Source organism: Zootoca vivipara, chromosome 5 (assembly GCF_965207765.1).
Source record: "Zootoca vivipara chromosome 5, rZooViv2.hap1.1, whole genome shotgun sequence".
Taxonomy (NCBI): domain Eukaryota; kingdom Metazoa; phylum Chordata; class Lepidosauria; order Squamata; family Lacertidae; genus Zootoca; species Zootoca vivipara.
Genome location: NC_142588.1, coordinates 95,225,418 through 95,239,255, shown reverse-complemented (window position 1 = coordinate 95,239,255; position 13,838 = coordinate 95,225,418). Strand labels below are relative to the sequence as shown.

General features: G+C 47.7%; 1 protein-coding gene across 4 annotated transcripts in view; it reads left to right on the top strand.

Moving 5' to 3' along the window:
* The window catches only part of IL1RAP (interleukin 1 receptor accessory protein), an 84,736-nt gene that overhangs the window by 65,444 nt on the left and 5,454 nt on the right, over positions 1-13,838 (top strand). For 2 of the 4 annotated variants that reach the window (XM_035133260.3, XM_088669876.1), the window contains one exon: positions 9,685-11,963. The exons of the other annotated variants lie outside the window; for them this stretch is intronic. In XM_035133260.3, coding sequence (XP_034989151.3) covers positions 9,685-10,052 — 368 coding nt within the window. In that variant the 3' untranslated portion in view covers positions 10,053-11,963. Of the gene's footprint in view, positions 1-9,684; positions 11,964-13,838 lie in introns of those variants that run through there. 4 annotated transcript variants of the gene reach the window in all.

The window sequence follows — 13,838 nt, the reverse complement described above, 5'->3', positions numbered from 1 at the left end:
AGGCCAATTCTGGATCCACACATCCTTCCACAGTGAGGACATGGGTTTCCGGGCGGGAGTTGATCACGGTGAGGGTTTGCCAAGCGTGCCTTCCTCTTCGCACGTTTCTCCCTTGCGTCCTGAGTTCGAGTGTCTTCAAAGCCCATGACACCTTTGGTCAAGGCTGTTCTCCAACTGGAGCGCTCGCAGGCCAGTGTTTCCCAGTTGTCAGTGTTTACACTACATTTTTTAGATTCATAGAATCATAGAGTTGGAAGAGACCACAGGGGCCATCCAGTCCAACCCCCTGCCAAGCAGGAAACACCATCAAAGCATTCTTGACATATGCCTGTCAAGCCTCTGCTTAAAGACCTCCAAAGAAGGAGACTCCACCACACTCCTTGGGAGCAAATTCCACTGCCGAACAGCTCTTACTGTCAGGAAGTTCTTCCTAATGTTTAGGTGGAATCTTCTTTCTTGAAGTTTGAATCCATTGCTCCGTGTCCGCTTCTCTGGAGCAGCAGAAAACAATCTATCTCCCTCCTCCATATGACATCCTTTCATATATTTGAACATGGCTATCATATCACCCCTTAACCTTTTCTTCTCCAGGCTAAACATACCCAGCTCCCTAAGCCGTTCCTCATAAGGCATCGTTTCCAGGCCTTTGACCATTTTGGTTGCCCTCTTCTGGACACGTTCCAGTTTGTCAGTATCCTTCTTGATTTGCCTTGAGACAGTCTTTAAACCTGTTTTGTTGACCACCAGCATTACGCTTTCCATTTTAAAGTTTGGAATAGAGTAGTTGCTTTGGAAGACGATCCTCAGGCACCTGCACAACATGACCAGTCCAACTAAGTTGATGTTGATGAATCATTGCTTCAGCACTGGTGATCTTTGCTTCTTCCAGGACACTGGTATTAGTATTAGTTCGCCTGTCTTCCCAAGTGATGTGTAAAAAAAATTCTGAGACACCATTGATGGAATCTTTCGAGGAGCTGGAGATGGCCTTTATAAGTGGTCCATGTTTCACAAGCATAATTTACTATTTATACCCTGCCCATCTGACTGGGTTTCCCCAGCCACTCTGGATGGCTTCTAACAAAATATTACAAATACAATAAAATATACATGAGGATGACATGCAAAGGACTGGACTGCAAATATTTTGGCATTTTGAGTTCCTCGGTTTGTGCAGCCTTGCAAGCGGCATCTTGTGCCCCTCCTCCTCCTCCTTCTCCTGACCCCTTTACAAGCATCTTTGCAGGGGGGTCCAGTGGCCCTTTGAGCATCTTCTCTCCTACTGTGCTGAGTGGCAAAGTTGTTTTCCCTGCTTGTGTTTTCTCGGCCCCTCATACTTCAAAGCAGCCGAACTCTGCCTTTTCACTTTGAAGCTTAAGTGGGGATCTGATTCTTAAGGGAGCCTGGCAACGCATGAAATCGCTGTCAGCTCATCTCTGGCTTCTTAGAGAGCATCCTGTGCTCTTTGTCTCTGTTTTAGGTAGAAGATTATGCCGTCCTTTTGAGGAACTGGCAGGAAGGAAATTATCCAAGGATTCCTTTGGAGTCACAGCAGCAAGGAAAGCAAAGGCTCTTCTAGGCTGCATCAACAGAAGTCGAGTGTCCAGATCAAGGGAAATCATAGTCCCACACTATTCTGCCTTGGTCAGACCACACTTTAAACACTGTGTCCAGTTCTGGGCACCACAATTTAAGAAGGATGTTGACAAGCTGGAAAGTGTGCAGAGGAGGGCAATCAAGATGATCAAGGGTCTGGAAACTAAGCCTTATGAGGAGTGGTTGAAGGAGTTGGGTATGTTTAGCCTGGGAAAGAGGAGACTGAGAGGAGATAATGAGAGCCATCTTCAAATATATCAAGGGCTGTCACATGGAAGAGGGAACCAGCTTGTTTTCTCCTGCTCTGGAGGGCAGGACTCGAACCCATGGCTACAAGTTACAAGGAAGGAGATTCTAACTCAACATCCAGAAGAACTTTCTGACAGGTATCTGAAGAAGTGTACCTGTCAGAACTTTCTGACAGGTATCTGAAGAGGTATCTGAAGAAGTGTGCATGCACACGAAAGCTCATACCAAAATAAAAACTTAGTTGGTCTTTAAGGTGCTACTGAAGGAATTTTTTTATTTAACTTTCTGACAGTAAGAGCTGTTTGACAGTGGAACGGTCTCCCTCTGGAGGTTGTGGACTCTCCCTCCTTGGAGGTTTTTAAGCAGAGGTTGGATGGTCACCTGTCATGGGTGCTTCAGTTGAGATTCCTGCATTGCCGGGGGTTGAGCTGGATGACCCTTGGTGTCCCTCCCAATTCTATAATTTTATGTGTCTGTGAATTAGGCATTTGCCCCTGTCCAGGCATTCCCTTGGGGTAGGACCACCCCAAAGGACACCCACTCAGCAGCATGGATGTGGCCAAGAGGGGCAGGGAGGGGCAGTCCCCCCCAAAAAAACCCAATAAAAATACTGAGGCTCTGCTCTCCCCCCATGAAAGGGCTATCCCCCTAACAAAAAATCCTGGCTAAGCCCTTGCCCAGCAAATTCAGGTTTGGGGTCTCTTCCTGTTAGCCAGGAGCCCCCCCCCCAAATCAGAGCTGCAGTGGGATTCCCCCCCCTCTATGCTGTCTAGAAGTGACACTTTCACACCGACTTTGCATTCATTATCCAAAAGCAGCTGCAGAATTTGACGCCTGCAAAGGGATTTGACACTTTGTAGGGCATCTCTGCCCCCCCCCCCCGCTAGTGCTTGCTTGCAGGGCTCTGGTATGAGCATACAGAGTTTCCCAGCTCCTGAGCAGGATGCCCCCCCCCCCCCGTTTTGATAGGGGAAGCTGATCCACAGGCATAACTCCTTTGTCTGTGTCCCTTCTCCATCCTCTAAATTGAATAGGGAAACCTAGTCAATTCAGGTAGGTTGCTGTGTTGGTCTGAAGCAGTCAAAATAAATTAAAAAGTTAAATAATTGTCCAGTAGCACCTTTGCACACGAAAGCTTATACCCAGAACAATCTTAGTTGGTCTCTAAGGTGCTACTGGGCATTTTTTTAATTTATTGGGGCAGCCCATGTGCAGGTTGGCACAAGATTCATCCCCGAGTCCTGGCTGATAGGGGTGGGCCTCTGAAGGCCATTCTCCCTACCTTGCAACCGATCCCCTGGCCTAGAGACCCACTGTGATATTTTTAAACTCTGCCGGGGTTGGTTGAAAGCCCCCACCCCCCGGAACCCAGAATGCAGAGCAGGTAGGAAGTTTCTTGCCCCGTGAAGGCAGGGGGGTGCATTTCCTCACCTCCTGTTGAAGCAGGCAACGTAGAAACATAGCACTGCAGAATTGGGATCCAAGGGTCATCTAGTCCAACCCCCTGCAATGCAAGGACATGTGTGTGTGTTGGGGGGGTGCCTTCAGGTCAAAAGCCCCATTCTCTTTCCTGCATCCTAGGAGAGTCTGTGTGTTTCCTTTTCCTTCCCCCATTTCCCCATCTCCTCTAGAATGGAAAGCCATGTTTGGAATTGTACCTTTTTTTAACCCTCATGTTCAGTATTATTTCTCATGCCATCTGCCTCTAATCTGCCGGGAGAGTAAAAACAGACAAGTTTGCATATAGTTCTTGCTGGTGAGCCTGGGAGAACAGTCCCACAGGGAGGGATTTTCTTTTCATTCTCAGATTTGATGGAAGCAGTTTTCCATCTCTTGACTTAATTCACACACAAACACACACTACAACTGGTGCTGTGTCCCAAATGAGATTCTGGAAGAGACTGCCAGGGAAGAACTGTCTTAGGACACCCACCCACCCCAAAAATGCGCCCTCCCATCTATGTAATCATGCCAGTGGAAGAAATATCCTTAGTGCAACATAAAAGCTTTGTTTAAACTGTGATGCAAGGTGCCTGTCTGGCAGGTGAGAGTTAGGACTGATTATGGCTCCTAGCCAGGATGACTATTGCTCTGCCTCCAAAACTGGAGGCTCCGATGCTTCTGAATCCCAGTTGCTGGAAACCACAGGAGGGGAGAGAAACATAGAGTTGGAAGAGACCACAAGGGCCATCCAGTCCAACCCCCTGCCAAGCAGGAAACACCATCAAAGCATTCTTGACCTATGGCTGTCAAGCCTCTGCTTAAAGACCTCCAAAGAAGGAGACTCCACCACACTCCTTGGCAGCAAATTCCACTGTCAAACAGCTCTGACTGTCAGGAAGTTCTTCCTAATGTTTAGGTGGAATCTTCTTTCTTGTAGTTTGAATCCATTGCTCTGTGTCCGCTTCTCTGGAGCAGCAGAAAACAATCTTTCTCCCTCCTCTATATGACATCCTTTTATATATTTGAACATGGCTATCATATCACCCCTTAACCTTCTCTTCTCCAGGCTAAACATACCCAGCTCCCTAAGCCGTTCCTCATAAGGCATTGTTTCCAGGCCTTTGACCATTTTGGTTGCCCTCTTCTGGACACGTTCCAGCTTGTCAGTATCCTTCTTGAACTGTGGTGCCCAGAACTGGACACAGTACTCCAGGTGAGGTCTGACCAGAGCAGAATACAGTGGTACTATTACTTCCCTTGATCTAGATGCTATACTCCTATTGATGCAGCCCAGAATTGCATTGGCTTTTTTAGCTGCTGCATCACAGAGAGTGGTTCTTGTGTTTGAATCCTGCTTGTGGGTTCCCGTTTGGTGCATCTGGTCTGCCCTTGAGAGAACAGGGTGCTGGGCTAGATGCCCTCCCCCCCAGCCTGATCCAGAAGGCGCTTCCGTTCTCATGTTCATTTATTTTTATTTTTTATTTCATAAAATTTATACTCTTCTTGATTGCAGAGGGGGGAAACCCTCAAAGCAGTTTACGGAAAGATAAAATCAGGAAACAAATTGCAATGCACTGAAGCATACATGAAGAATACAAAAATAGATTAAAATTCGCACCAGCATTTTCTATGCGCCTGGGGCGGGCGCCGAAAAGAATGCAGTGAAGGTGCCCTCCTTGATATCATGAGGCAGGGAGTTCCAAAGTGTAGGTGCTGCCACACTAGCTTCTTGCACCCTGATGATGTTTAAACAAACATGGTTGGCCCCACTGTGTCTGCAACGAATCCTGGAAAATTTAAAATTAGCAGCAGAAAATAAGAAACTGCATTGCAGCTAGCCAAAGACAGCTGGCCTGACAGCCCCTCTCCACAGGGAAACGACAACTGTGTTCTCAGTTCTGTGCAGGGTGGAATCTCCTTGCCTCCACAGTCGGAGGCAGCGATGCTCCTGAGTGCCAGTTGCTGGAAACCACAGGAGGGGAGAGTTGCTCATGTGCTCGGATCCTGCTTGCTAGTTTCCAACAGGGATCTGGTCGGCCGCTGTGAGGACCGGCTGCCGGGCCAATAAATCCCTTCTGCTGAACCAATGATGCCTTGCCTCTATTTTCCCCCCTTTTCATCTTCTCCGCTATTTCATAAAAAAAAGAAAGAAATTCAAAGTGACAAAAATACATAAAGCAATACAGTCAAAACATATATTTAAACAGCTGAAAGCAGAAGTCAACGAACCATTGTGGAAGCGATTGTCTGAATGTGGAATTGGGGGGGGGGAATCAGCAGGTGCCTGAAAGTTAAAACAGAAGGTGTGACAGTAATAGTACCTCCAATTTGGGGGCAGTTTGTCTCTTAGTACCGGTTGCTGGAGATCAATAGCAATAGAGGGGCTGTTCCCTTCATGTCCTCTGTTAGAGCGGCCTTGGGTCCGATCCTGCAGCCCTCTCCCTGTTCTTTTTTTTTATGTTCTCCACTGTGCGTTACCCAGGAGACACCCATATGTCAACACGTAGCAGAGCTCTGTGTTCTTCTATCTTCTCCCTTGCAGGCTGGAGTTTGAAACTAAGCTCCTTAGGGATCAGTGACTGGGGGGCAGGAAAGCTTCAATCAGGTTCTTACCGGTATGCACCCTTTCCCCACCTTGAAAGTGGTGGGGGGGGGCGGGTCTCAAACCCCCAGATCTCCTCCAGGCGACTTAAATTTCACATTAGGGATTTGTGCAAATAAGGGGGAAGTTTTTGGCATTGCGTAATTTGCTTCCCAATCCAGATGTTTCTTCTACTGGATTTCTTAGCCCAGCCTACTGGAGGAGAAGGGGGAAGGAAGGAAGTTTATGAACATTGAAAGAATTCATTCATCCACTCGTTCATTTTTAGCAGTTATTAGTCATCTTTGGAGTCCTGAAAGCCACAAGAATGAGGAAGTCCCATAGCTCAGTGGGGCTGAGGGCCACCTTTGCACGCAGAACGTCTCAAGTTTAACCGCTGGAAGCATCTCCACGTAGGGCTGGGAAAGATTCATAGAATCATAGAGTGGGAAGGCATCCCTGGAGGTCATTCAGTTCAACCCTGCGCAGAGCTAAAGTCCAATCAGAGCTAAAGAATATCTGGCCGCGAGCATCCAACCTCGGCTTGAAAATCTCCAGGGAAGGGTCAGTGCAGGCAATCTTGAGCCGGAAAGATCAGCTTCATCTGCTCCTCAGAATGATCTTAGAGCAGGGGTCAGCAAACTTTTTCAGCAGGGGGCCGGTCCACTGTCCCTCAGACCTTGAGGGGGGCCAGACTATATTTTGGGGAAAAAATAATGAATGAATTCCTATGCCCCACAAATAAGCCAGAGATGCGTTTTAAATAAAAGGGCACATTCTACGCATGTAAAAACATGCTGATTCCCAGACCGTCCGCGGGCCGGATTTAGAAGGCGATTGGGCCGGATCCGGCCCCCAGGCCTTAGTTTACCTGCCCATGTCTTAGAGCATAACTATAGCATTCATACTTTGCTTCGCCTCCGTTTGTGCAATGCTTTGCCTCCCTCATCTCAGTTTATTCCGCATCCTGGTGCATAATCAATTGCACACCATCTAATTGGAGGGGAAACTTTTTTTTACGAGCAGAAGGGATTTAATTAAACGTGAAATGCATATCTTTGGAGAATGCATGTAAATTATGGGTGTTACGCCTTGGTGTGTAATATTAAGTGGTGTGACAGTCGGAATGGCATGTTTCCGTCAGAGGAAAAGAAAAATAGGAACGAGCTGAAATTATGTATATGGGTTACGCAATAGGTGACATCAGATATGGGGCTTTGCTAGTCTTCGGAGCTGGCAGAGCGCTGTGCTTTTGTTTCCACAGTTTGATTTCAAACTGCAATGGCAAAAACAGGTCGCCTGCCTGCTTTGTGGTGCCAGATGATTGACAGGTACGGAACTCCATCTGCCTGTCAAACTTGGCCAATGCTGGGCGTGGGAGGACCATCCGCTGGACCCAGATCTTCACCTCTGGTATAGCTACTGTGTGCAAAAAGAATGATCGTAGATGATAGCTTAAGAATCAGAGAATTGTAGAGCTGGAAGGGACCCCACGGGGTCATCTAGCCCAGCCCCCTTGCATTGCAGGAATCATAGGGAAAGAGCTCCTGACAGAGGACCATCCAACCTCCAAGGAAGGAGAGTCCACCATCTTCTGAGGAAGTCCATTCCACTCACAAACAGCTCTAACTGTCAGAAGGTTATTCCTGATATTGAGTCGGAATCTCCTTTCTTGCAACTTGAATCCATTGGTTTGGACCCTTGCTCCCTCTTCCATGGGGCAGTCCATTAGGTATTTTAAGGTGGCTATCATATCAGCCTTCCAGTCTTCTCTTCTCCAGGCTAAACATACCCAGTTCCTTCACCCATTCCTCACAGGGCTTGGTTTCCAGACCCCTGAACATCTCGGCACGTTTTCCAACTTGTCTATTTCCTCCTTAAATGGTGGCGCCCAGAACTGGACACAGGACAGAAAAATGATTTCTGTGGGGGAACCTCAGGCCCCACATACCCCTGAACGTACTCTATGGTCCCCACTCCATCATAGAGAGCCCACCATTGGCATTGCTGGTAGATACCTGCATGCCCACCTGAGCCCTACTGAATTGGGGGGGGGGGTCCTGCATCTTTTGATCCAAAGGAGGGTTTGCATCTGAGGCCAACAGTTGATCTTTTTTTGCCGCTAGTTCCCTGAAGCTTCAGCTAGAGGCGTGTCTGGTGGATGGCGAGGAACTGTTGACAGTTTAAAGTAGAAATGAACGCAGAAAATTGAGGGCCATAAATGTTTAAAAGCCTCCGCAGAGCACACAGACAGCAGGATAGAAAATGACTAAGTTGAAATGACTAAGTTTAAAAGCACCAAAATGCGACACTGGGATGCCCCAGTGACTGGGAGGTCCTTGTCTCCTACGAGATGGTGAAGGAGTTCTGGTACCTGTCTCTTGGGAATAGAATAGGTGGTACAATAATAGAATATGATCATGGAATTGTAGAGCTGGAAGGGACCATGAGGGTCATCTAGTTCAACCCCCTGTAAGGCAGGAATCTTTTGGCCCAACATGGGGCTCCAACCCACGGCCCTGGAAGAGCCTTGTGCTCTACCAGTTCAGCTATCCCAGAAGTGAACTGTGGAGTATGTGGAAGTGGTGACAAGGAATAGTAGGACTGGCCCAGTGTCAGGCCCCTGTGAACCTCCTGGTGTTGCTAAACTCCAGCTCCCAGGCAGTATTGCCCAATGGTCAGGGCTGATGGCAGCTGGAGTCTAAATAAATATCCAGAGGGCCATCCCTGCCCTGGGGTCAAATGCAGAGTTTTGTCAGGCAACCGAGAGGTTCAGGAAAGGGCAACCAACAATGATCAAGGGGATGGAGCAACAATATGAAGAAAGCTTGGGACTTTTTTAGAGAGCAGGCAAGGAAGAGGCAAACTGATAGAAGTTTGCAAAATTATGCATGGCCGGGTGAAAGTGGGAAGGGTGAAGATTTTCTCCCTAACACTAGAACTCGTGAAAGGTGAATGTTGGAAGATTAAGGACAGATAAAAGAAGGGACTTCTTACTTAAACTGTGAAACTCGCTGCCACAGGAGGCAGTTATGGCCACCAATGATCCAACGATCAGGGATGGTGTTAGCTGGAGCCCAATAAATATCCTGCTCTGGGGTGAAAAGTAGAGTTTGGCCAGGCAGCCTCCTGACATTTTGCACACGCTCCTTTGTCAGTATCTGAAGAAGTGTGCATGCACACGAAAGCTCATACCAATGACAAACTTAGTTGGTCTCTAAAGTGCTAATGGAAGGATTTTTTTCCTTTGTCTGTGTTTATGATGTTTATTGATGCTGAAAAAGCCTTTGATAACGTCTCATGGTCCTTCATACTGAAGGTCCTAGAGGAGATGAACTTTGGAACGACATTTATAAGAGGAATAGAAACTATTTACTGTAGGCAAAAAACAAGGTTGATTATTAATAATACCATTACTGAAGAATGCAATGTTATGAAAGGAACAGGGCTGAGCTGTCCTCTTTCTCCACTATTATTTATATTAGTGTTAGAAGTCCTGATGTGTAATATAAGAGCAGGTGAAAATATCAGAGGAGTAAAGGAAGGCAATAAGGAATTTAAATTGAAAGCATTTGCAGATGGTTTAGTAATTACGGTAGAAGACCCAAATGTTTTGAACTACAGCTCCCATCAGCCACAGAGATGGCCATCCCCAACATCTGGAGGGCACCAGTCTTTCTTAGGGACTAGAAACTTCACACGGAGGAAGTTGAGAATGCACAGGTTCCTGGGCTCAGCTGCCGGAGGGCAGTCTGCGTGCCCCAACCTTACCTAATCCTCTTGGTGTGTTTTCTTCCCTCCTTACCCTCTGCCAGTTGTCACGGATGAGACCCTGAGCTTCATCCAAAGGAGCCGCCGGCTGCTGGTGGTGCTGAGCCCCAACTATGTCCTCCAGGGGACGCAAGCTCTGCTGGAGCTGAAAGCGGGCCTGGAGAACATGGCAGCCAGGGGCTCCATCAAGGTGATCCTTGTCCAATACCAGGCCATCAAGAAGAGCAAAGTGAAAGAGCTCAGGCGGGCAAAGGCCGCCCTCACCGTCATCAAGTGGCAGGGGGAGAAGTCCAGCTACCCTCAGGGAAGGTTCTGGAAGCAGCTGCTGGTGGAGATGCCCGTCAAGAGCGGCTGGACCAAGAGCTCCGGGCAGGAGCAGGACTCTGCCCAGCCTCCTCTGGGAAATGTCTGAGGACAAGGGGAGGTGGAGCACCCACCGCTGGGGTGGAGGAGAGGCGTAGCTGGAGAGCAAGGGTTTCTGGGGATGGAGGGCGCCCTCTCTCAAATCCCAAGGGCCCAGCTGCCTCTCCCCTCCAGCGCCTGACCTCGGCTCACCTCGCCCGCCTCTGTTTCCCTTCAGATGCCAGCCGTTTTCTCCTGCTTGTTGGTGAGCCCACCCACAAAGGCCAAATTGTTTTGATATGGGAACGAGTCAGTATCCTTCCAAGAGATGGGGGAGCAATGAGGTCTTGCCCACCTGCACCACCACCCAGTTTGGCGCAAGAGATCTCAAGGGCCTCTGAAGGCCATTTTTCCTACCTTGCGACCGATCCCTTGGCCTAGAGACCCACTGTGATATTTTTAAACTCTGTCAGGACTGGTTGAAAGCCCCCACCCCCCGGAACCCAGAATGCAGAGCAGGTAGGAAGTTTCTTGCCCCGTGAAGGCAGGGGGGTGCATTTCCTCACCTACCCGCCCTCCTGTTGAAGCAGGCAATGTTGAATCATAGAACTGCAGAATTGGGCCCCAAGGGTCATCTAGTCCAACCCCCTGCAATGCAAGGACGTGGGGGGTGTTGCCTTCAGGTCAAAAGCCCCGTTCTCTTTCCTGCATCCTAGGAGAGTCTGTATGTTTCCTTTTCCTTCCACCATTTCCCATCAGCCTCCCTTTGCTCCCATCTCCTCTAGAACAGAAAACCATGTTTGGAATTTTACCTTTTTTTAATTTTAACTCCCATTTTCAGTATTATTTCTCATGCCATCTGCCTCTAATCTGCCGGGAGAGTAAAACAGACAAGTTTACATATAGTTCTTGCTGGTGAGCCTGGGAGAACAGCCCCACAGTGTGGGATTTTCTTTTCGTTCTCAGATTTGATGGAAGCAGTTTTCCATCTCTCAACTTAATTCACACACACAAACACACACACACACACACACACACACACACACACACACACACACACACAGAAACCACGCTGCAACTGGCTGTAGGATTCCAAAGCCCGTTTGCACAGCTCCGAGATCTCCATCCCTGAACTCACTCCGACCGCAGGTTGTATGTTCGGTGGCTGACATCAGCGAGCCAAAGAAGTACCATGTGTGATCCTTAACCACAGAGACACAGAGCGACATCTCAGGGTTCCTGATTCCGTTCTCACATCTCAGGATCTGTGGCCAACTTGCAAGCTTCTGTGGTGGACTCAGAACATCCCAGAGCAAAACCATTTCTAGCATCTGCATGATAAAAGATAGGTTGAGCATGTTGTGGCTGAAACACCCAAATGGCATTTGACCTCTGGGCTGTTGTTTTCAGGATACGTGTTCTTAAACTTCATGATGGAGCAAAGATTTAAACTTGGTGCACAGAATCTAAACCCATTACATGCACCTGTCCTGGACCATGCATCTTCTGAGGTGGGTGTTATAATGAACGAATCCGCTCTTCCAAGCACCCTTGCAGTTAAGCACTAGCCTGCACACCATAGGCAACTAGGGCTTCCACACAGGCAAGCAAGTGGGCTGGCAGAGATAGGGTAGAGTCCTCCAGAGCTCTCTTCCTTTTGCCTGTTGGAGGAGAGAAGCCCTGCCCAATAAAGAACTTTGATAGTACTCATGGAGTTGGAAGGGGCCCCCCAATGGTCATTTAGTCCAACCCGCTGCAATGCATACCTATCCCAAAGCAGCTGGAGGGCAAAATAAGATTGGCAAAGGCCAATACAGAAGTTGCAGTCGAGAATTCATCCATTCATCTCCTTTTGTTGCCATTTTTGTTAACACAATGCCCGTTTCCCCACCTCCCTTTCCTTATATCATTTGCTTTGAAAAGTGACCTTGTTTTAATTTTGTTGCGTTCAGTTTGCATTGAAATAAAGCGCTTATTTTGAGTAGTTTTCCTTATTGTGCTTCAGTTCATTCTCCATGTCTCCTGTGTGTGTGTCTGCTCCTTCCTCCTCCACAACCCCAACTCCTCCTTCTCCCCATTCGGCCTTCAAGAGAGGGGGCTGCCATTAGCCAGGTCTCAGAAGTTCCTTGGCAGGAGTCTTGTCACAAAGAATAGGAGCTTTGTCAGGTCGCACCACCCTGGGCTCAGATGGGACTGATGGGTCCAGGAGGCAATAAAATGCACCTTCACAACCCTTCCCCAAGGAAGCTGATACATTGGGTGGTCTTCAGCCAAGACTCGCTTCAAGGTGGCCCATTGAAATAAATCAGCATTTCTCAGTTAGGTCCATTCATCCCAATGAGTCTACTCTGAGTAAGGCCTCATGCCACCCACTAGGAATATAGTAAGATGCCTTGCAGTGGGCTGTCTTATTTGGCAATCACTCATAGCTGAATAAGATTCCACGAACACGGTTTTAACAGTGAGCTAATAATAATAATAATAATAATAATAATAATAATAATAATAATAATAATATGATAATGATGGTGATGGTGATTTATTATTTATATCCCATCTGGCTGGGTTTCCCCAGCAACTCTGGGTGGCTCTCAAAAGAATATTAAACAGAATAAAACATCAAACATTAAAAACTTCCCTAAGCGACTATGGAGGCCAATTCTGGATCCACAAGTCCTTCCACATTGGTTTCCGGGCAGGAGTTGATTACGGTGAGGGTTTGCCAAGCGTGCCTTCCTCTTCGCATGTTTCTCCCTTGTGTCCTGAGTTCGAGCGTCTTCAAAGCCCATGACACCTTTGGTAAAGGCTGTTCTCCAATTGGAGCACTCGCAGGCCAGCGTTTCCCAGTTGTCAGTGCTTATACTACATTTTAAAAAATTTGCCTGGAGGGAGTCTTTAAACCTCTTTTGTTGACCACTAGCATTACGCTTTCCATTTTTAAGTTTGGAATAGAGTACAGTGGTACCTCTACTTACGAATTTAATGCGTTCCGAACACACATTTGTAAGTCGAAAAAAATTGCAAGTCGAATCCCATAGGAATGCATTGGGAGAAAAAATTCGTAAGTCGAAGCAACCCTATCTAAAAATTCGTAAGTAGAAAAAATCCTACCTCAACCGCATCCAAGATGGCGGACGGAGCTCCATTTGTAAGTAGAAAAATTTGTAAGTAGAGTTATTTGTAAGTAGAGGTACCACTGTAGTTGCTTTGGAAGACGATCATCAGGCATCCGCACAACATGACCAGTCCAACGAAGTTGATGTTGAAGAATCATTGCTTCAACACTGGTGATCTTCGCTTCTTCCAGTACACTGATATTAGTTCGCCAGTCTTCCCAAGTGATGTGTAAAAATTTTCAGAGGCACCGTTGATGTGGGTTGTAGCCAATGCTACTTCCATGAAGAGCAAACCCGCTGTAGTTAATAGGCATGACTAGCTTCTATCCATTGATTTCAGTGAGTCTTCTCTTTGTGCAAGGCTAGTGCTCTCCTTCAAGCCCCTCTGGAGCAGCCCTGGTGTTGTATACAATGAGGCAGCTGCCAAAGGGGACAGAGACAAGGTGTCAGAGGACAGAGCACTGGGTGCCGCTTGCCTGGTCCTTGCCCCCCCCCTCCCAAGATAGCCTTCTGCTCTCAGAGGGCGGTGGAATCCAATGTCTTTATTCAGACCAGGTCTCTCCATGGTTTTATTTCATTATACATGATAAAGCTTTCTTTAGCCATCTCACCCCTTGCTTTTTCCTGCAAGACCAATTGCAGTCGTTAACAGTCGTCAACAGGTTTACCACTCCTATCAGCCAATCACCCATTCCCACCACCCTTCTGAGTAATACCCCTCCCCACCCTCTGACTATACA